Source organism: Mastigoproctus giganteus, chromosome 11, assembly GCF_048544385.1.
Source record: "Mastigoproctus giganteus isolate SK-2022 chromosome 11, ASM4854438v1, whole genome shotgun sequence".
Lineage (NCBI taxonomy): Eukaryota > Metazoa > Arthropoda > Arachnida > Uropygi > Thelyphonidae > Mastigoproctus > Mastigoproctus giganteus.
The window spans coordinates 99346947-99372149 of NC_143585.1; the positions used below are offsets into that span (position 1 = coordinate 99346947).

Below are 25203 nucleotides of genomic sequence, written 5' to 3' on the forward strand. Positions count from 1 at the left end.
GCAAGCTAAGGCAGATTACTAGAAGTCTCTGGCAAAGAATGCCAAGAAAAGCAGCAAGACTTAATTACTTATATTAACAGTAGAAGGAAAGGGTTGAATCACATAAGTCCATTTGATGTTGATGATCCTACACATGTTGCTGACAAACTGGATAGGTATTTTGCTTCTGCATTCATGCACGAGTAGTTCTTTAGGGAGGGGAATGCCCGAAGTTCAAAATCTAACAGGGAGCTAAATGATTTTGTGAAACTGAGAAGAAAGTGGAAGAGAAATTGTTTAAGTTAACATAAAAATGTTGCCTGGGGTGGATGAGATGAGATGGAGGCAGCAAAGGAGATAAGCAAACCCTTAGCCATAATTACGAGAAGAACTTTGGATTCAGGGGAGGTCTCTATGGCTTGGAGATGTGAAAATTTATCCCCAATTCATAAAGAGGGATCAAAGGGTGACACGAGTAATTATAAACCTGTTAGCTTAATATCTGCCCTGGTTAAAATGCAGGCTCATCCAAAATGAATGCACTTAGTTACAGCATGGATTTGTTAATGGGCAACCTTGTCTTACCAATCTGATTGGATATTATGATGTAGTAACAAAAGAACTGGATGCAAAATATAATTTTGATATCACATACTTGGATTTCAAGAAAGCTTTTGATATTACACATAAAAGACTTCTGTACAAATTGGAGCAGTGTGGCATTAGTGGCAAGTTATTGCTGTGGATAAAGGATTGAAGTGGACAAAGACAGAGTAATTATTAATGGACACTGCTCTTCATGGAGTAATGTTATTAGTCAAGACCCCCAGAATTCAGTGCTGGACCCATTGTTATTTTCTATATTTATTAATGATATTGATGAAGGCTTAATGTCTAAGTTTTCAAATGATACAAAGGTTGGCAGGGTGATTAATGACTGTAATCACAGTAAGCTGCTGCAACAAGATCTAAAAAAAAAAATTAGCCAGATGGGTTGAAAATGGAAATTGAAGTTTAACAATGACAAATTCAAGGTACTGCATGTGGGTAGCACCAATCCCAGATTACTGTACCAACTATGCAGTAATACACTCAGGATAGTGAAAAATAAAAAAGACTTGGGGATAATTGTGTAGTCAGATATGAAGTTCTCTGAGCAATGCAGACTGGCTGCTAGGAGAGTTCATGGGGTTTATCTATGATATATAGGAACTTTGCTAGCAGGGGTAAAGAAGTGATTATCTCATATAAGGCAATGGTTAAGCCGCATTTTGAGTACTGCATACAGGTCTCTAGGCCTGTATGGTCTAGGGCATTTTAGGAAGGATGCAGATCTGCTGGAATGTGTGCAAAGAATTGGCAATGAGATTGGTGCACAAAAGGATGGTCTTACCTAGACAGGCTTTAGCTCTGCAAATTACAGCATCTGAAAACAAGGCACTGCAAGGTAATCTGTTTGAGGTGATTAAGGCTTTAAATGGATTGAGCAAGCTCAGTGCTACAAGTTCAACTAAGCATTAGACAGATTATTGGAGGGGATGGACAGGTGATGTGGGAGTGTTTTTTGCTTATGCTTTATAAGTTTGCTTCTTGCATCATATGCCTCTACTACTACTAATAATAATAATATGGCCCCGAATGGTTTATATAGATTTTAAGATACCTCATAAAATGGAATTGAAAGCAGATAACTTTTCTTGCAATCTCATTTTATGGGTTTTATCGTGGTGGACAGTTTATACTACCAGAAGGAGGTGTTGTGATTGCAGTGGCCAGTTTATTCTGCCAAAAGGAGGCATAATGTGATTTGGAAACATTTCTTTTAAAGTTTCTAAAGTCTTGCAGTATGTGCCATACCATTGTCCTGTCCAAATCAGACATTTTGATTCCTTTTTTGGTGAAGATCTTCTCTTATAAATTTTTGCAGAATGTCATATAGGGCTGAAGTTACTGTGACAGCTGAATCATCAGCATTTAATTAAAAGTATGGGCCGATGAGCTGAAAACAGACAATCCACATCAAATGGTAATTATTTGGCTATGAAGTGGTTGTTCATGAAGGTGACATGGATTTTCGGCAGCGCACTATCTAAAATTTGTTTATTTTCATACACATTCAAATGAAAGTTGGCTTCATCACCTATGATTAAATAATTACCGTATTTCCCTCTGTATAAGACGCACCATTTTTCGAAAAATTTGGGGTTTAAAAACTGGGTGCGTGTTATACAGTGGTTGTAGATTTTTTTACTTGCATTTCCTGCTTTTTCGCGCTTGTTGTCTTTGCGCTCATTGTTTCGCACTTGTTACCGGTATATTAGGTTACGTTTTGCCACGTTCTGCCCAGAAATGGCTCAGAAAAGATTTTCGTACAGTGCTGAATTCAAGTTAAAAGTGATCCAGTTTGCAAAAGTGAATGGAAATCGTGCTGCTGAACGTAAGTTTGGTCCTCCTCCAACTGAGAAAACAATCCGAGACTGGCTACAGGAAGAAGAAACCCTTCTGAAAACGCCACAGCAGAAGAAGGCCATTAGAGGCAAGTCAGCAAAATGGCCTGATTTAGAGAGGGAATTGAAGATATGGATTGAGGAGCAAAGGGCAATTGGAATTCCTGTGTCCACAAAGATGGTTCAGCATGAGGCAAGAAGAGAAGAATTGCTGATGAAAAAGCAGTTACTGATTTCAAAGGAGGACACAATCGGTGCTTCAGGTTCATGAAACGGAATGGACTAAGCATGTGTACATGCACCAGACTTGCCCAAAAGATGCCTGAAAGCTATGAGCAGAAGGTCCTTGAATTTCATCGTTTTGTCATTCAATATCGGAAGACACATCAGTTTGAGTTGGGACAGATTGCTTGTTGTTGTTGTTGTTGTTGTTTGTTATTTGGTTTTTAGGAGCATTAGCAACTATGGCCATATTGCTCCAGGATATGTGGTGGTCATTCCCTGACCTTTCCGCATCCTCCGTATTTGGTGGGGACAGTTTGCAAATATGGTGTCCAGTTTGATGTCCCAAGTAACAGAACTGTTGATAAGAAGGGGGTGAAAACTGTAACTGTGAAGACAAGTGGACATGAAAAGCTAGTTGTTCTAGCTTGTTGTGCCAACGGAACCAAGCTGCCTCTTGTGCTGATTTTCAAACGCAAAACAATGCCAAAAGAAGACATTCCTCGAGGAGTGATTGTCCACATTCATGACAAGGGTTGGATGGATCAGGATGGGATGAAGATCTGGTTTGAGAGAGTTTGGAGCAGGAGATTAGGTGGGCTCTTATGCAAACCTGCCCCATTTGTTGGTGCTTGATTAGTTCAGGGTTAACAAATTAGATTAGTTAACAAAAAATACAAAGAAGATTGCTGCAGAGAAAAAAACAAAACTTGCCGTCATACCTTGACATCCCAGCTCCAACCACTTGATGTCAGCATTAACAAACCCTTCAAAGCTGACATGAGAGGGCGCCTCCGTAGCCAGGTGGGAAGAAGCAGCAGTGCATAGCACGCTTCTTGATTAGACCGGGATTTGAACCCGTCGCCACCCAATACGGAGGATGCGGAAAGGTCAGGGAATGACCACTGCATATTCCTGGAGAAATATGGCCTTAGTTGCTAATGCGCCTAAAAACCAAACAACAACAACAACAACAACAACAGCTGACATGAGAGATCAATGGATGAAGTCTTCTAGGGACAATTTGACACCAGCAGGAAGAGTGAAGAAACCAACTATAGGAGAAGTTTGTACCTGGGTGAAAAGATCCTGGGATAATATCAAGATTGAGATCGTTGTCAAGTCATTTAAGAAGTGTGGCATTTCAAATGCCATAGATGGAGCTGAGGACGAGGCAATGTATGAAGACAGTGATTCGTCATCAGACACAGATGAGAATAAGCTAATGGATGGGAGTTTTGACAGTGATGAGTTGTATGAATTTTATGATGAATAAAACTTGAGTTCAAGAACTTTATGTAATACATTTTTTTTCAAATTTCGGGCCCCAAAATTAAGGTGCGCCTTATACATGGGGAAATACGGTAAGTCGGAATCATGATTCACCATTCTGTATGAAGGGATTGCAGAAATTCAAATGTGTATACATATCGTGAACAAGTAATTGTTGAACCAGTTGCACTTTATACAAATGGAACTTTAAATCAATATGCAGTATGTGACATGCAGTCCATTCTTATATGTTCATTTGTCTTGAATGATGTCTAACAGACATTCAAGGACTGTTTGTAACATTGCTCCGATTCTTTTAATATTTTCTGGAGTATGCATTCGAATTGGAGGTTTCAAATCTGTTACAGATGCTTTGTTATAAATTTGTAAATTTTTTGTGTTGTGGTCTTTTGACTTGGAACACACTTCAACATCAGAACACATTTCTTCTGACGTTGAAGTGGCATCTAAATTCATATTGAGTATTCACAACAGAGTTGCCTCGTTTAAAAAATGCTTTGACAGCAAATGCATGATGTTTTTTTGACAACCATTCCATTTTTACTGAATGTTTTCTAGTGTACTCTGCTCCAGGACAGAAACTGCAGCATCCTCATTGTAACTGCTGTGAAATGATGTCACTTTTAAAATAGACAATTGTTTTTGTCTGATCTTGTGTGTGCACACACACACACATGCCTACATATCTACAGATAATCCTTATTTACATTAGCATTAGTAAAGGCACATGATGCAAGAAAGCAAGCTTATATAGCATCAGCCAAAAAAAAAAAAAAGAAAAGAAAAGCACCCTTCTCATTTTACCCATCCACTCCCTCCAAATGTCTGTCTAGTTCTGCCTTGAATCTATTTAAGCTCTCAACTTCTACGACAGATGGAAGTTTGTTCCAGCAATCAACCACCCGCTGGCTAAAGGCAAACTTCCACAATCTATCCTACTACTGTCTTTCCTCAATTTGAATTTATGCCCTCTCAGGTGATTATTCTGAGCAAGAGGAAGAATCCCATCAGCACTGAGCATGCTCAAACCATTCAAGGCTTTATACACCTCAATCAGGTCACCTCACAGGTGCCTAGTCTCCAGGCACTGTAATTTGTAAAACTTAAGGCTTTCTTCATAAGAGCAACCCTTTGTTCCATTCACTAATCTTGTTGTGCTTCCCTATACTCATTCCAACAGCTCTACATCCTTCTTAAAATGAGGCCTCCTGACCATTGCCTTATACAAGGGGATAATCACCTCCTTATCCCTGCTAGAAAAATTCCTGTATATCATTGACAATACACCATGAGCAACTCTGCAGATTGTCTACACTGCTCAGAAAACTTCATATCTGCCTGCACAATTACCCTCAGGTCCTTTTCATTCTCTACCACTGTCGGTGTAGTACCACACATTTGATACGCTACTCTGGGGTTACTGCTTCCCGTATGCAGTACTTTACATTTGTCAATATTAAATTTCATTTGCAACCTCTCAGCTCACCTGCTCAACTTTTCTAGATCCTGCCGACCTTCGTATTGTCTGCAAACTTGGACATTAAGCCTGATATACCATCATCAGTATCATTAATAAATACAGAAAACAACAATGGACCCAACACTGAACCCTAGGGAACTCCACTAATAACATCAGTTCACAAAGAGCAGTGTCCATTGATTATCACTCTCTGTCTTCTCCCACTCAACCATCCCTTTATCCATAGCAACAGTTTGCCTCCAATGCCACACTGCTACAATTTGTGCAGTAGTCTTCCATGTATAACAGTATCAAAAGCCTTTCTAAGATCCAAATATATGATATCAAAACTATTCTTTTCATCCAGTTCCTTTGTGACCACATCATAGTATCCAATCAAATTGGTCAGACAAGACTTCCCCTTAACAAATCCATGCTGTGTCCAAGCTATAACTGAAGTCTTGTCTAGATGATCCTACAGTGCTTCTTCAATCAGTGCCTCCATTAATTTCCCTGGAGCAGAAGTTAAACTAACAGGTCTGTAATTACTTGTCACCCTTTGATCTTCCTTTGTGGATTTGGGTCATATTTGCACATCTCCAGTCCATGGGTACCTCCCTGAAACAATGAAATATAATAATGTGAAATATGACAGCCCCTGGTTTCCATTGATCACTCTGTCAATATTTTTGTAAAGGTCCTCTAATATTTTCTGCCATCCAGCCTGTAAAACAGCAACCACTTCAACTCACTTTATTCGGCAGTTTCTCCTCACACACCCAACAATCAAATTCATCCCAGAGATTCTTTACTCTAGACTGCCCCGTCCAACATTTTGGCTCTTATGTTCTCCACCCAGTCCATCACAACACATGAAGCATTGTCCTGTTGATATAGGTATGAGCCTTCTCTAACATGCTGCCTCAATATAGGTAATGCATTAATATCCAGGACGTCCAGATAGACCTCAGTATTCATGGTTTTGTTTTAAACACCCAATAGTCTCAGGCCATACCATGAAAAACAGCCCCAGACTGTGCATGCTGCCTCTCTGCCAAACTTCATTGTTGGGATGATGCCGTCCAACATTTAACTTTCTTCAGGCATCTGCCACACCCCGACCATCAGACTGGTAGACCATGTATCGTGACTCATCACACCAAAGTGCAGCTTTTCATTGGTCTACAGTTCAAGAATTGTAAGCCTTACACCAGGCTAGACAGCATCTGCCATTGGTTGAGGGGAGTGATTAGTGGCCTGTGGATGACTGCAGTAACCCACACTGTGCAGTAGGCTGCATCTCATCTCATTTGCAGGCTCATCACTGGTGCTGACATCTGTCCCAGTTGTCTTACTGAGAGCCTGTGTGTGTGTGTGTGAATATCAACCTGTGTTCCAAGTGGATGATTCTTTGCAGGGCTCTCCTGTCATATTCAATTAGTTTGGGAAGTTTTCTGAGTCATTTTGTGATGATTTCAGCACCAGTCTGCTTCCATTTGTACATCACATCATCAGTTGCTGACCTAAGAATCTTCAGTGCTGAATTTTCCAGACCAGTTGCTTACGTGACACCCCATTATCATTCCACACTGGAAATCGGTTAATTCTGTTAATTGTGGCATTTTGCATTTACAGTCAAACTACTTTGTTTCCTTGAAGTCCTGTGAGTATATTTTTAGTTTTATCTAATATGTAATGCTTGGGTAAGATATGATCAACTCTCAATAGAAGGGTGTCGGGATATTAATGGTAGAGCAGTGTATATTCTCAATAACAGAAATGATTGAGAACTACAAACCACCCATCAGGTTGACTCATTGAACCTTCTCCAGTAACCACTAATGCTGTCCTTCACCACAACATGATGAATACAAGGTCCTGTAAATTTACTGGTATGCCCAAACACCAGTTAAGGCTTGCCCTTGGGCATACAACAATATGACCTTCAGAATAATCCAGTTTGAAACTTGAACTGATGATACAGGTTTTGTTCTTTAAAGATTGCATATTTGCCCTGACTAAGATTTGAGCTTGCTTCCCATAAAATCTTACTTCCATTGTTTAAGTGATTCTTTGTTTAAAATGCTTATGTCTATAATTTTCAATTGTCTATTTATTAAGTTAATATTAACATTTATAACTTACCTTTAGATATAATTGTATAGCATGGGAGCTTTAAACAGTGAACCTCTGTCCAAAATGCTCTAGCAATCTCCTCTGTTCTGGTTAGCATATGACTGACCATGTATTTTCTTTGTATTCAAATATAACGTGTTTGCTGTGTAATTGCCATCTAATTGTATCCATCCAACCTCTTGATCAAGGAATTGTATGGTCATTCAAGTCATATAAGAAGTTTTGAAAAATCTGCTGGCAGAACAGTAAATATTTATGAATAAAGGCATTTCATAACTAGCCAGAGTGCTGTAAAAGGCCTAGGACAAAAGTAATTTGTGGATCACATAACTTGCGGCCATCTACCAGTACATATGTACATTATTTTTTGATGGAAATGAGGAACAAGAATTCTGATTGATCTGGATGTTGGGAACAAATTGTCAGTGAACTATGTTTAAGGTTTAATATGTCAAGGAGTGCAGCTGTTGGATGAGAAAGCAGTAGAAATGACTTGCTGTTGCTCTGATGATCCACTTACCTTCTGCTTGAAAAATGGTGAAATATGTGATTTGATAATGAGTGAAAATCAGGATAATGATGGTGATGTGAACACGAGTGTACCTGTAAAAGGGGAAAAAAAAATTCCATTGACAGGATTGATATTCATTACAGAAGAATTAATTCATGCAGTGGAACAGAGGAGTTTCATTTCAGAGCATCATAAAATGCTCTAAAATGAAAATGCTCAATAATACCTGTATAAAATTCAATAACTTTGCTAAAAGAAATAGTAAAATATTGAAAACAGCTTCTGCAAGATCTATGATTCAGTCTCAACTTCCACAGCCTTTCTGTCTATGGATATCCAGTTTCACCAATAGTGCTAATGATTTTTCCTCAGGTGGTGCTATGTAATTGACATGTACCAGTTCATCATTCCTTCATTTGAAAGCAGAACAACAGAAAAGGAACAGGTGAGAACATAATGTTATTCTTTATTTTTAAAATTTTTTCTTGTTTATTGTACATATTTTGCCTGATTCTTCAATTCTGAAAAAAAAAAAAAAAAAAACTTAGTATCTGGCAACGCTCATATCTCAAGCATGTCAGATAGCCTCATGCTGTATTTATTATTTTATGCTGTATTTATTATTATTTTATTATTTGCTCCTTTTATATTAATCATCATTGAATTTCTGGAATGGAATGGAAATTGGGTTATTATTATCTCTTTCAATTATTCAGGACATTAGTTGTAATTTTTGCTTTATTTTAGGAAGTTGCAGTTAAATTGGAATCGACAAGAGCAAGGCATCCGCAGTTACTGTATGAGAGTAAAGTTTATAAATTTCTGCAGGGAGGAGTTGGTATTCCACATATCAGGTAAGTTAATTTGCTTAATATGTTTATAATAAACTTACTATATACAGTGCACTGAGAGGAAACATTATGCAAAAAGAAAAATCAAAGAAGAATTTTATATTAGAAAAGACAATGAAAATTCCAAACACAAAGAATGGTAGAGATCTCACCCATGATCTCATTATGGGTGAGATCCCTATCCAATTCATATTCCAATTTATATAGTAACATCTTGTGATGGACTGAGTCAAATGTTTGCTAAAATCCAAATACATTGCCAAAATTTATTTCCTACATTCCTGCTCATGAGTGATTCCGTCAAAATATCCAACTGATTTAGTTAAACATTATTTTCCTTTAACAAAACCATGTTTATCCTTCAGAGTACCACTTCTATCTAAATTTCCTTGTATTAAATTCTTTATCATTGCCTCCATCACTCCATCAATTCTTTATCATCACTCCCTTAACACCAGAGTCAGATTGACCAGTCTATAGTTATTCACTTCACTTCTAGAAGTGACTTTATGTACTGGCAATACATCGGCACTTCTCCAATCCGAAGGAATAGCATTAGCATTAGTAGAGGCATTTGATGCAAGAAAGCAAGCTTATGCAGCATCAGCCAAAAAAAAAACAAAAAAAACACTTCCACCTTCACTTCCTCTGTTCGTTTGAAATACCTGTCCAGCTGAGCCTTAAACTTATTTAGGCTATCAACTTCCACGACAAGGGATGGAAGTCTATTCCACCAACCAACCACCCGCTGGCTAAAGGCAAATTTCCGCACATCTATCCTACATCTGTCTTTCCTCAATTTGAATTTATGCCCTCTCAGGTGATTATTCTGAGCGAGAGGCAGAATCCCATCAGCATTGAGCATGCTCAAACCATTCAAAAAAAGCTTTATACAGCTCTATCAGATCACCTCGCCGGTGCCTAGTCTCCAGACACTGTAATTTGCAAAACTTAAGCCTTTCTTCATAAGAGCACCCCTTTGTTCCATTCACTAATCTTGTTGCCTTTCTCTGTACTCGTTCCAGCAGCTCTACATCCTTCTTGAAATGAGGCCTCCAGACCTATATGCAGTACTCAAGGTGCGGCCTGACCATTGCCTTATACAAGGGAATAATCACCTCCTTATCCCTGCTAGAAAAATTCCTATATATCATTGACAATACACTGAGCCCTCATAAGGATTCAGTGCACTCTCTCACCACCTCCCTCAAAATTACTGGGTATATGCCGTGAACTCTAGGAGCCTTATTTGCCTTAAGGCATGAAAGTTTATCTAGCAAACAATCTTCACTGATTTCAGTATTAATGATTTCATATTACTTAGGCTCACTCACAAGCCTTTCTTTAATCCGAAGAGGTTTTCATTGGTAAAGACTGATGCAAAGTATCAATTTAATTCATCAGCATTGACGGCTGGATTATCTTAGTCTTTTAGATACTCATTACATCAAGGGAAATCAAATCAGATTGGACCCATTACAAGGGTCAAATCTGATTTTTTTTTTTTTTTTTTTTTTGTTCCCATTCATCGTTCTCTTAACTGATACCCACCCTTTTGGGCGCCTCCGTGGGCAGGAGCAGCAGTGCGTAGCACATGATTGTTGATTACACTGGGGTTCGAGCCCGTGACCACCAAATACGGAGGATGCAGAAAGGTCAGGGAATGACCACCGCATGTCCCCGGAGCAATGTATATGGCCTTAGTTGCTAATGCTCCTAAAAACCAAATAACAACAACAACATACCCACCCTTTGCCAGCTTAACCTTTAAGACATACATTTTATTAATGGTGGATATGCATTTTGTGGTTTCTCTGAATCACCTCCTTATCTGACTGTACAATTACCCCCCAGTCTCTTTCATTCTCCACTACCCTGAGCGTAACACCACATAGTTGGTACATTTCTCTGGGGTTACTGCTACCCATGTGCAGTACTTTGCATTTGCCAATGTTAAACTTCAATTGTCGCGTCTCAGCCCATCTTCCCAACTTTTCCAGATCCTGTTGCAGCAGCATACTGTTATTAACAAACCTTCCAACCTTTGTATCAATTGCAAACTTCGACATTAAGCTTGATATACCTTCATCAGTATCATTGATAAATATATAAAACAACAATGGGCCCATCACCGAACCCCGAGGGAAATAAAGGTATTATCCAAATTGTGCAATGGATGTATTAAGGTGTGAGTTGAAGATCACTCTCAAATTACATTATCATTATAGCAGATGAAGCATAGGGTTTGTAACTGGTTATCCGTTTAGTTTACACATGTAAGGTGTCAGAAAAATCATCTCACTGTATTTATCATGATGTAAATTTCTAGAATTTGTATATAAGTTGAAAATTGTATTTCTGTATATTAAATTCGTGTATTTGGATATTTTTTCCTTTCCTGTAATAGAGATTATTTTTTGATCTTCAAGGCTTGAGCTTATGCTCACATTAGAGATAACAGAGTTATGTATGAGTTGACCTAAATTGCTAATATTATTTTAATATAAATAGCATCACCAAAAAAAAAAGAAGGTGAATCTGCTATTTATTTAAAACTTAAGAGACACACTCATAATAACATTAATAAAATACACCAACCAAATGAAAGGCAGAATACTTAATGAAATATAAATTACTAAATATGTAATAAAGCTGTATATTTAAATAATCTAAAGTGAAATGCAGTGCACTGATACAATGATAAAGTTAAATGTGGTAAAATTATGGAGTTAAAAGCCATAAAATAAGCATGTAAAAATCCTGAATTTTTCAAAGATGACAGCATCCTCTGTTAACAGTGAAATTTACAGTGATAATACGAGGGGTTTCTGAAAAGTAAGGTAACACATTTTTTTTCTTCTTAATAATGGTGAAAGGGAATGAGATGAAACGTGGTGGACAGATAGACCCGTTAATGACGTTCAAAAAGACCCCCAGTGCAGTGTTGCGATACTGCCACCTCACAGCAGATTCCAGTTGCAAAATGGCTGCTGCCATGCGAGTGTGGTCCAAAACAGGTGTTTGTAAATTATTCGCTTTTTTGCAAGCAAAAGGGTCTTCACCAAGTGGCATTTGCCATGAACTGGTTGCTGTGTATGGCGAAAGGTGATGACAAAGAAGCAGGTGTGTTGTTTTTGGTGCAATCAATTTAAACCGGGCTGTGTTGACATTGAAGATTGACATCAGGCAGGCAGGCCTTTATCGAGCAAGACAGAAGACACATTTCACTTATTAAGGGCATTGTTCTCAAAAACAGGTGAGTGAAATTGCACCAATAGTGAACACGAGTAAGTCGACTGTTCATGAAATTGTTCACGATGTACTTGGCTTTTGAAAAGTGTGCTGCTGCTGGGTGCCCTGACAATTGTCAGAGGAGGAAAAAGCAAAACGCATGGGGATGTGTCTGGAGAACCAGTTGCGATACAGTGACGGAGAGGATTTTCTCACTTGCATAGTCACAGCAGATGAAACATGGGTTCATCATTTTACCCCAGAGAGCAAACAAGACTCCACAACCTGGAAACATCCACAATCTCCTGTGCTCAAAAAATTCAAAATGTTCCCAGTGTCCGAAAAGTCATGGCCACAGTGTTCTGGGATTGCCAAGGCATTCTGTTGGTGGATTTCTTGCTGAAGGGAGGTTTGGTTTTTTTTTTAGGAGCATTAGCAACTAAGGCCATATTGCTCCTGGGATATGTGGTGGTCATTCCCTGACCTTTCCGCATCCTCCGTATTTGGTGGGCATGGAATCGAACCCCAGTCTAATCAAGAAGCGTGTGCTACGCACTGCTGCTCCTGCCCATCTGGCTACGGAGGCGCCGCTGAAGGGAGGAACAATCAATGCACGGCTTTACTGTGCAACATTGAAAAAACTGAGAGCCAACATTCAACGCAAATGACCAGGACTCCTAACAAGCGGCGTGATTTTGTTTCTCAACAGTGTAGCTCTACACATTGCCCACACCACTCGTGAGTGGTTGCGCTGTAATCATTGGGAACTGTCACACATCCCCTACAGCCTAGACTTAACGCCTTCAGATTTCCATTTGTTTGACCCTCTGAAAAAACACCTTTCAGGAAAGCATTTCACCACGAATGAGGAAGTTCATCAGGCGGTGTGATGTTGGTTACTGCATGTGGGCACGAACTTCTTCAGTACTGGTATTGATAAACTCGCCCATCTTTGGGACAAGTGCATCAATAAAACTGGAGACTGTGGAGAATTAGTGCATGTTCACTTATTTCTTGGTGTGTAATTTTAACTTCATATTAAATAAAATAAATAAAATTTCTGTTTCTACTCCGGAACGATCAAACTGTCAGAGGAGTTCACAAGATAGACAGAATACAAGAAACAGCACCGTATTTAGCAGTCATGGGCTTGAACCCCGGTCACTCAAGGCATGTGCATTTATGTACCCGTGCACTTAACCACTTGGCTACGGCGGCTGTAGTATTATTAAACATCATTGAGATAAAAAATTTGTTACCTTACTTTTCAGAAACTCCTTGTATATCCTTAAATAAACAGTAGGATCACGGCATGGTATATATTACTGAAGGATTATAGAAGTTGCCTTTGCATGTGCACAGAGACAACTGAGGAGCATGTTTGGTGAAACTGCTCAACCTGTTCAAGGATCACAATGGCTCAAACATGAGGACAAATACAACCCCTCCCCCTTTTGTTAATAGTAGTGTTCCAAACAAGTTCATAAGCTCTAAAGCTACTTCTAGTGCCAGTACCTCTGCAAATGATAAATGATAATTGAATATCATCGAGAAAGTTGGTGATTTTCCTCCCAAAAGTGCTGGCTGTAGTGTATTTCTCATAATCATCTGTCTCTCAGTACTATAACATGCTCCTTATGCAATTGTTACTTCTGGGTATTGCTTTTCCTACTTAACACTTCCCACGATCCAGACATCTGACCTCATCTATTGTTCAGTTTGTATGTTTAGTAGGTATAGGATCCTTTACCCTCAACACAATTACGTGCAACTGCTGTCCCAACATGACAGCTACACATGATGTGTCTGATAGGTCTGTAATATTCTTGAGATGTATTCTGTTAAGTTCATATAGTTAGGAATATATGCAGTGGTAATAGGTGCAAATGTTTCTCTGTCTCTCTCAATTTTTTCCCAGAGATACCTGACTAAAACCCTCTGGGGGTAGGCATACTTTAGAAGATTTACTGTTGCACCTCCTCATATGCGGTCATAATAGGTGTAAATATTTCTCTCAATTTCCTCTGAGAGACACTTGACTAAAACCCTCTAGAGTAGGCATACTTTAGAACAGTGTTTCTCAACCTTTTTTGTTTGCGTACTCCCAAAGAACCACGTTCTTATTTTTGTACTCCCATATATGTATGTCTACTATATTTTACTACAATACAAAACACGCTTAAGTAAAAAATCTGATGAATCATCACTTAGCTTAATAACGGCAATAGTGTAATTACTACAGAATATGGTTAAGTAAAAAATGCGTTTCAATTGTTCCAAAATATTTTTGTTTCTTGTTAATCTCTTGTGTACCCCCTGGGGAGCTCCAGCATACTTTGCTTTAGAAGATCTACTGTGGTACCCCCCCCCCCAAGTCTGTCATCAGTTGTTGTTGTTATTTGGTTTTTAGGAGCATTAGCAACTAAGGTCATATTGCTCCGGGGATATGCGGTGGTCATTCCCTGATCTTTCCACATCCTCCGTATTTGGTGGTCATGGTTTCGAACCCCGGTCTAATCAAGAAGCATGTGCTACGCACTGCTGCTCCTGCCCACCTGGCTACGGAGGCACCCTGTCATCAGAGGTACTGCAGTGGAAGAAAGTCTTAACTAAAGTCCTAATTTTGCTATTTTTATGAGTATTCCACTCTCCTGGAGTGTATGTATTGTTCCTGACATATGATCTTTAAACTTTTATCCTCACTTGAATGCCATCTCTACAAACCAGCACATCAACTAAAGGGACGGTGGTACCCTCTGCCTCCAAAGTAAACTGAATGGAGGAAATGAAAGTAAACTCAAAGTAAACTTCTATTGTTTTTGCTACAGTATAATGAATTATGTAAATTTTCTACAAGTGACATTAGAAAACATTTGAGATAATTTAATTTCCTTTTAAACACCCATATTTGAATTCCAAATTTGTTCTAAAATCATTGTATAGTTCACATTCAAGCAAAATGTGTTTGGCTTATCTCCAATTCACATGGACAATTTGAGACTGCTTTAACATCTGGCAAAGCCAAGTAGCCTAACCTTTGCAGAACTGCCCCAGTGTAGTAAAGATGGGGGAAACCCCTGGTGCCACCAGCCAACTAACACTTGTACTGAACAAAGCTAAAATTTAGTATTATTAAGTTCCATCAAACTAGTTCTGTTATGGTAAGTACAACATGATATTCCCATTACTGATTAGAATACAGTGATATATTTATAAAAATACTTGTGTTGTAGTTGATAATATAAAATTTCATACTATTAAAATTTACCAAAAAAATTTCTCCCAGTTAAGTATAAGTGTATTTAAAATATTGTTGAAGAGTTCAGGAAAATACTCTGCACCCTTCAGAAGCCAAGTAAAAAGACCCTTTTAACCCGATAAACTGGGAAATTTTGTCTAACATCACAGTTACCAGATACAAGATTTGAATGGTTGCAGGTGCATTTCTGGGGGACATCATCATCTGACAGATTCATACCAAAGATCCTATTCATTTTTTTCAAAATCATCACTAAAGTGTGTCTAGACATCAGGATCAAGCTGCAAGGAGAGGTCACAGCATTTTGTGGATAAGGTGTGGAACCCGTATGAAGTGTAATTTCAAGATGCTTGAGGCAGTTCCAGCTGGCTCATGTAGTATATGTGATTCAGTCTAGAATTAATCTTTTTTTTTTTTTCCATTGTTGAATGCTTTTTATTTTAGCACATTTTACTTTGTGTGTGTGTGTTCTTTGTTTATACATATTTTTTTTATCAATTTAAGATAAAATATTTATATAAACCTGTTTGTCATGGAAAAAGGATGTTTTTTTTTGTTTGTTTCTTATCTTACTACTGATTTGTTATATTTATTTATGTAGGATTCATATACTAAGATTATTTATTATCAAAAGTGGCTTTGTATTAATTATGAGTGGGAGTTTAGGAGCATAACTTGATGATGGTTTCTTCTCCAATGAAGCCTCTTAATCTCATTATTGTTGGGCTTTATAGAAATGCAAAATGGGATGAACTGCATGATTCTTCTTTTCCTTAGTTGAATCACTTTTAAATCTTTTGATCCCAATGTTTCTTCAGATCCTAAAATCTCATCCTTTATTTAAACCTTGTAAAATTAATAAATGTGTTAATACTGTTCAGGATAAGAATGTAGCACATCACAATTGGCTTGTATTCAAGTCTCCAACTTCATTTTCTGCTTACACTAAAGTTCTCAACAATTATAAAACAATTATTAATTAATCCAAATGATTTTGAACAGGCTAAGAGAAGGAAACTTACTTTTTTGCCCAAATGGTAGTCAAGCATTGTGGTCCCTTGGCAGACCTATTGGCTGCAGCTTCCATCCATCTGTGCTCTGACCTCTGTTACAACCTGATGGTTTTCTTTACATCCTCAGCTAAAGATAAAGATGACTTACGAGCAAACTCCTTTTCCTCTTAACTCTTGTATAAATGATCTTGATAAATCACCACCTACCACAACCTTTGTACTCCATCTGTACTGCTTGTTGTCTTCTGATAGAAGGATATTAGAAAAATTCTCCATTCTGTACCTCTTGTCTTTTGACAGAAGGATGCTAGAAAAATTCAGAACACTTTTGATGCCAAGATGCTCCGGGTTCTGATGGCATTTCTCCTCATTCTCCAAACCTGTGCTCTTGAGCTTGCCCCTGATCTATGTCACATTTTTACACTTTCTTATTCAATAGGAATTTTTCCTTCTGCTTGGAAATTTGCTCATATCCAACCAGTTCCAAAAAAAGGATGACAAACCCCTCCTAGCCAGGTATTTCTCCATTGCACTTACTTCTACAAAGCAATGGAAAAATCCATCAGCTACCAAATCTTAAACTATCTCAACCTTCTATATGATTAATGACTTTCAACTATCTTATAGATTGCCAATTGTTTTTTACAATTGGATATGCAGATTTCTATCAAACTGCTCACTGTGGATGTTGGTAACTTGTTTTTTAACTTCACTAATACTGATGTTACCCAAGGTTCAATTCTTTCTCTTAACTCTTTTTATCTTGTATATTAATGACTTTCCACTGACTGAAAATCTTATATACAGTTTTGCTGATGATAGCGCACACTACATTCCATTAGGAGTCTACTGGTCCAATGCTCATCTTCAGTGACATAATCAAGAGTTCTAGACAAGATCGTATATCTTTTTTAGGGATTATCCTGACTTCTAATCACCCTAAACACATCACAAATTGTTTCTTTTGCATAAAGAAAATTGGGCTTTCTTTTTGCTTTTGGCATTGCTTTTCTTCTAAATGAAGAAAAGTAATGCTTCCCTCCTCACATAGACTATGCTGCACAAATTTCAAATTATCGTACTGTGGAACATTGTTCCCACATCTGGAATAGTGTCCCCATAAAATCTCTCCGTCGTCGAGACCCTGCTGAAAAGAGGATAGTCAAGTTAATTACCTATCTCTTAGAAAGTCTCTCCACCCTTCATCTCACAGATGTTTAGTTTCTGCTGCTTGTCTTTTCTGTAGATACTTCCATGGGCACTGTTCCTCTGAATTGCCATCTGTAATTCCCTTGCTCTCTTCCAAACCAGTTTGAACCAGCGTCACAAGCAATCAGCTGCCATTCATTGTCCAACTTCAAACTCACAGAACCAATTTGTCATCATCTTTTATCCTTTCTACTTCTGTTATCTGGAACAGTTTTCCTTCATATGTATTTTCCAAAAATTATAATCTGCTGAAATTCAAGTCTAATGTCAAAGTACTTTTTCATTCTTCTCAGCTTTCAACTTGTGCACTCATTAAGTACTGTTGGTTCTACAGTCGAAGCTGTATATAAAGACCCTCCAGGGGAATGAGAAAATCAGTCGTTATATCGGAAGGACGTTATATCGATTGTACATAAAATCCCCAACAAAACAAGTAAAAGCTTGAATATTTAATGTAATTCTACTAATACAGTGTAGCATAATCTTATTTACAATATGTACTACAGTATTAAATTAATAGAGGAAGAAGCATGCGAAACTTCACACATTGCATCATTCAGGGTGATAAATCCTGCATCTTTGCACACTTTTTTGAAGCAGTTGTTGATCAATTTTTCATCAGCTTCATTCCATGCTTAAACACATAAATACATTGCCTGGAGGATGTCGATTTCCCATTGAATTTCACTTTCAAGATGTATCACAATTTTATTTAATAGCATTCTTTGGTATTTTTTCTTAAAAAACTGGATTACACCTTGATGGCTGAAGAACTGACATCACATTTGGTGGTAGGTGCTCGACAGTGAATGCACGTAGGTCGTTTACTTAACAGTGAGGAGTGCAGTTATTGGGAAAGCCCAGAAGCATCAAGGCTTCTGGGCTTTCCCAATATTTAAAGGAAAAAGCTTGTTTGTGCCAGTCATGTTTGCTGCTAGGAGAACGGTAATCCATTCTTTGTCCTTTTTTTATGCCGCTACATTTTTTTGCCTTTAAATGTAAATGTTTTATCCAGTAGCAATTTAAAAAAAGAGTCCAGTTTCATCAGCATTGAAGACGTCATTGTGGTCGCATGTCAGCAAAGCATTTTTTAAACAGTTTTCCTTCTATTAGTATTAGTAATGGCCGCATGGTGCAAGAAAGCCTATGGCTTATGCTGCACCAGCCAAAAAAAAAAATAAATAAAATAAAATAAAATATCCGAACAAAACAATGATAAAAACAAAAAAAAAAAAAAAATAATAATAATAATTAATAAAAAAAAGGAAATTAAACCTATCATCCCACGCGCCTCCCCTACCCGAAGGCACCATCCAGATGACCCTTGAATTTCCCCAAACTGTCAGCCTCTACCACCCATGAAGGCAACTTATTCCAGTAATTTATTCCTCTGTAAAAGTGTGAAAGTGTCACTGTCACTTTCACCACACACTTTTTTGAAAGACAGGCCATGACAAATCTTACATTTCTGGAACCATCCATCCGAACTTTTAAATTCTTAAATATCCATTCGACGTGCAAACGATTCAGCCTTAGCTTTTAAAAGGTTACCATCTTTGGGAACTCTTTTTTTTTTTTTTTTTTTTGCACACATCATCATTAGCCATTCCAAAATTACCTTTTCAAGATCTGGATACTTTGCCTTTCATGGGCGAATTCTACCCAGTGCAGCAGCATATTTTCTAAACCAGTGGTTCCCAAAGTGTGGTCCGTGGACCCCTTGGAGTCCCCAAGGCCCTTTCAGGGGGTCCATGAGGTCAAAACTATTTTCATAATAATACTAAGGCGTTATACTAAGACTTTAGTGTTCTCAATAATTTTTGAGTGTAAAGGGGTCCTGAGACCAAAAGGTTTGAGAACTGCTGCTCTAAACTTTCAATCTGTTTTCAATCTTTCAGAATAGTGAACAGAATACTCTTAGGAATGTAAAACTGTTTGGCGATGTAAGTCTTAGAATGCATAACATTATCTACAGCTTGCAAAATCCTAATTTTCTGTGATTGGCAAAGCTATCCACTTTCTTGGAGCCACACCAATAAACATATGCTGTAACTGACTTCTAGCCGATATTCATTTGATTATCACACTGCAAGAAAAGAGTGTGGGAAATCTTAAAAAATGATTTCTCACAGTCAGGCTGCAATTACTCAATAGATTTGAAGTGTTATCATTTTAAACACAAATATTGTAATTAGAAAGTAAAAATTCAGATTAAGTGGTAGAAATTTATGGTCGTTATAGATAAATCCTTTTATTTTCAAGGTCGTTATACTGAATGTAAAATAGCATTAGGTTAATGAGAAACTGGCCGGGACCAACCACATAGGACATTATAATGTGTTGGGGGCATTAAAAAGAGGGTCAGAGGGTCGCTGTAAAGAGCTTCGACTAATACCTTTTGTTGTGCAGATTTCCATAAAGGGGGGGTCATCTTCACCATTGTATTCATAAATTACATGCAGTATATATAATATTATTAAAAATTTTCTTATATCCGTGATGATGATTTTAAATAATTATGTGGTTGAACCTCCCAAATCCCATAGTCCTGGGACATGACACATGCTACTAGATACTGAAGTTTTCTTAATTCTGAGTGGTCATTTTACTTTCATAAGAAAAAATTGCAAAGCTACAAAAAATTAGAATTCTTTACTGTAGCTTGTATATAGTATTTATGAGTAACAGACTAAAATACATAAAGTATTAAAGGTTATGTCATTCCCTTTACATTCTACTAATACACAATGCTGTTATGGACTTACATTTTATGCATCCATTCCGAAATAGTCATATAATTTAGTTTGTCGGAAATGATTACGGCATTTTTTTTCAGTACATAATTCTTAATAGTGGTCAGATTCAATAAATGAAGATGTTCACTATGACGTGGTTAGAACATCACTATCACTTTAATGTTCTAACCACGTCATCACCTCATTAATTTCTGGTGCTTTTTCCTGACACAAGTCATTCACATTATCTTCTGCCTTTACTACTGCCCCCTCTTTCTGTCTACCACTTTAACATCCCCCTCCAACTTCCTGTCTTCCAACTATAACCTTCAACCTTTTATTTTATTTATTTATTTTTTTATTAGGCTCTTCCTGTCTGTAAGTTTGGCTTCCACCAGGTTTGCCTGTGGTAGCCAAAATGCAAGTGTAAGACCTTGCATTTTGCTGCATTAAAACATAGCTGCCACTTTTTTGATCATTCTTGCAGTCTGTTCCAGTCATCCTGAAGGAGCACTGAAATAGTCATGTAATTTAGTTTGTCGGAACTGATGATGGTGTATTTTCAGTACATAATTCTTAATAGCGGTCAGATTCAATAAATGAAGATGTTTACTATCACTCTGATGTTCTACCCACATCATCACCTCAATGTTTTCAAGCACTTTGTTAATAGAGAAATCAAATCTCAATGTTTTCGTGCACTTTGTTATATAGAAATCCTTTTATTTTCAAGGTCGTTATACTGAATGTATACTGATACATTCAGTATAATGACCAGTATAATGCACGTTATACTTGTACTTTTTCCTGACAAGTTATTCTCATTATCTTCTGAGTCACTCCCTATGTCACTGACCTGTTTGTTGGTTGTCTTCCCACTGCTAACAGAGGCTGTGATTTGTTCCTCGCTCAGGTCATTTGCTCCAAGTCTGCCTCCAAGGGTGCCTCCATAGCCAGGTGGGCAGGAGCAGCAGTGCGTAGCACACGCTTCTTGATTAGACCGGGGTTCAAGCCCGTGACCACCAAATACGGAGAATGCGGAAAGGTCAGGGAATGACCACTGCATATCCCGAGCAACATGGCCTTAGTTGCTAATGCTCCTAAAACCCAAATAACAACAACAACAGCTGCCTCCAAGTACATTACAAGCAGCCTTTGCTTCTTGTTCTGAAAATACTGATTCAAGGTTATTATCAGTGGTCTTGTCTTTTCCATTACGTTTTTTCCTGTAGTTTTTCAATTGCTGTTGAGCTTATTTTCTCCTGTCCTAATTCAATATTGCATGTAGTGTCTTTCAGTGTTAATAGTAATAGCAAGGAAGCCGTGGACTTTTGCTACACTGGCCAGAAAAAAAATAAATAAAAAGAAAATACAAATTATTTGCTTCCCTCCTCACATCTAGCTGACCTTTAAATTTCTCTTTTGTGGATGGATGACGAGCAGAAGGCCATAGTGGCCCCCTGCCCATCCAAGCAGACACCATGCTGTTGCTAGTTAGCTGCCATTGGTGTAGGATGCTGACACTGGCTAACAGGGCTTGCCCCCTTGGCCAGTGTGGGATAGAGCACGAACGCAGATGCTCTGACATAGGGACTCTTTCCTTATGATTCTTCATTCCTACCACCTGGGTTGGTTGGTCTCTCATGCCCCCAACCTAGGTGCCCCCCTTCACTTGGTGGGTAACCTCACTGCCACCTGTCAGCTCCCACCCTGGGGCAGGATAGGCATTCTAACCCAGGGGGACCCTCTTCTTTTCCCCTTTCAATGAGGTCTTTCTGTCTACCACTTTAACCCCCTCCCACTTACTGTCTTCCCGCTATCCTATTACCTTCAACTTTTTTTTTTATTGGGCTCTTCCTGTCTGTAGTTTTGGCTACCACTGGGTTCGTCCCGCCAGTGCTTTCATACTCCCTACAGCCCATCTTGCCTCCAAGTGGTGCTGGATGGTAAACTAGAGGTTTTTGTGTGAAAACACAGGCCCCTAGGCTAAGAGCCTGAATGAACAACACAACCCCACACGGCAAAGTAAAGAAAGCCAACACGAGAACGACGAGAAACATCGGATAACTTATGTGGAAAATTAGTTTCCGGATACGGCACTCTAGCGCTGCTCGCTCAGTAAACAGATGGTAGATGTTATCGGTCTGGAGCAAAGTCAAGAGCGATATACTGATTGACAGGTAGGTATGGCAAACGATGTGCTGATTGGTGAGCGAACACAACACACAATAACATTGGTTTAGTTTTTTTTTTTTTTTTTTGTTAGTTGTTGGAGCATCGGCTTCTGTGGCCATAATGCAGCTCCCAAAGTTTTTGCATTTTACTCTGATCCAAGCTCTAGGTGTGATTCAAACCCGCAACCTTTGGGTTGCCAGGTAGGCACTTTACCCACCTGCCAGCCCAGTCAGCCATCGGTTTAGTATCACTTGCCCTAATCTCAGAAGCACTAATGGTAACTTGCCCTAATCGCACATGCCGTGATGAATGCTTTCCATAATGGCGAAAAAAGGTCAGGTTACCTCGACTTGAATCCCATGGAAGCTTGAACCCCTCCCGAAGTGGAGGGGGTAACCTAACATTTTTTCTTTAGAATCACAGTCATATTTAGAAATACATTCATAAAAAATAAATATTTTTATTTTTTATAAATGTATTTCTTATGAATTGCATCTCACATTTGCTGGAACATCCTCAAGTAACCCTGGTAGAACTTGTTCAAGAAAGATCCAATATTTAGCGGAGTTCATGTGGGATGGTAACAGGTATGGGCCGACTAAGCAGTTGCCGACCATACCTGCCCCCACATTTATTGCGAAGCGATGTTGTGCTGCATGGGGGGCGCTCACCGTGTGGTTGTCGTGAGCCCACACATGAGCATTGTGCTGATTGAATAAGTCTTCCCGAGTGAAATAAGCCTCATCCGTGAACAAAACCTGGGCTGGAAATTTAAGTCTTGAACACTTTCTTGGAGAAACCACTGCGCAAAAGCCACACTTGCAGGATGATCTTGGGGGAGCAGTAACTGAACCCTTTGGAGATGAAAGGGGTGTAAGGAATCGTCGTGCCAGATATGCTGTACACTGCAACGAGACACTCCTAAGGCAGAGGCAATGCCACGTGTGCTGGTAGTAGGTTTATTCTGGACGGCATTCAACACACTTTCTTCCATGGTGGGAGTTTGTGTCGAACATGGTCTGCCAGCACTACTCCTGTTACCTCTAAATGACGCATAATTGCACAAATTTTGATGCACATGTGCAAACAAACGGTGGTCCGGTACGTGTCTGTCTGGAAAGCATTCTCCATAAATTCATTGAGCGGCTCGTCCATTTCCCTCTGCTAATCCATACACTAGGTGCATGTCTGCCAGCTCACAGTTCGTATATCAATGCATGCTGTTTGTGTGGCCACTACAGCGCCATCTACCGACTTACGGTGACGTTTCCGGTTATGGGTTCCTATATGATTCACATTCCTTTAGATGTTACCTACCTCCCCTAAACGTTTGTACCAATATTTTTGAGACACCCTGTATATATATATATATATATATATATATATATATATATATATATATATATATATATATATATATATATATATATATATATATATGAATTTTTATCCTATTATTTCTAACCTACCATTTAAGGTCAGGTTATGAAATATAACGAAAAATAAAGAAACCTTTTCCTTTTTTTGTAACCAAACCTAAATCAACAATATAGTAAAAACACTCATGAAGAACATAAAAATGAATGGAACGAAACTTTTATTAATTTAGTTTTCATCAAAAAATCAACTAACGTTTTATTTTCCTTACAGATTTCTTCCATCTTTAAAAGATTCATCGTTGCTGTTACCTGTTTACTGTTCATCACAAAACTATTATGCACCGTTCTTTACTCATAAATATACATTATAATGTCAACCAATGACTGCACAGTAGCTTGTCATCTTTCACGCCCACCACCAATCATTTCATTGTTTTGCCACGCCTACCTGTCAGTCAATATATCCTTCTCAATTTTGGCTCCAGACCGATAACACCTAACGTCTGTTTACCAAGCGAGCAGCGCTAGAGTCCGGTGTTGGGAAACTAATTTTCTGCATAAGTTATCCGATGTTTCTTGTCGTTCTCATGTTGGCTTTCTTTACCTTAGCGCCCCACACTAATACTATACGAACACTCGCTCACTAATCTTCATAAACTGGCTTTTACAGAGTTTTGTATTCAACAGATTGCCTGACACAGAGTTGGGGGAAACCCCCACAGCTGCTTTACAATTAACACTAAAAACTATACACTATGACCTTTGAATTTATTCAAACTGTCAGCCCCAACTACCTGCAAAACAACCTGTTCCAACAATTAACAACTCGCTGGCTAAAATAAAACTTCCTACAATCTAGTATAAACCTCTTCCCCTGTAATTTGAATTTATGCCTCCCGAGTTTTGGAATTCTCTATAAAACAGTGAAATTCCACCTTCATCATTTTACTAGCCCCTCTCAGAGTCTTATAAACCTCAATCGGGTCACCTCTGTGGTGCCTAGCTGCTAAGTTCTGTAGTCCATACAATCGGAGTCTTTCTTTGTATGGTCACCCTTTTGCTGATCTCACCATGTGTGTTGCCCATCTTTGGACCATTCCAAGAAACCGAATGTCTGTTTTCAAATGAATTCTCAATACTTGAACACAGTGTTCCAAATGTGGTCTTACAATTGCTTTATGCAGTAGGACTATGACCTCCATGTCTCTACAGGATAATGTTCTATACATCATTGATAGAACACCATGGGCTTTCCTGGCTGCCCGTTTTTCACTGCTCAGAAAATGTCATATCTGCCCATATTT

General features: G+C 38.5%; 1 protein-coding gene across 1 annotated transcript in view; it reads left to right on the forward strand.

Moving 5' to 3' along the window:
- The window catches only part of LOC150078289 (casein kinase I-like), a 158408-nt gene that overhangs the window by 18970 nt on the left and 114235 nt on the right, over nt 1-25203 (forward strand). The window contains exon 2 of the mRNA XM_090385224.1: nt 8795-8901. Coding sequence (XP_090241350.1) covers nt 8795-8901 — 107 coding nt within the window. The remainder of the gene's footprint in view (nt 1-8794; nt 8902-25203) is intronic.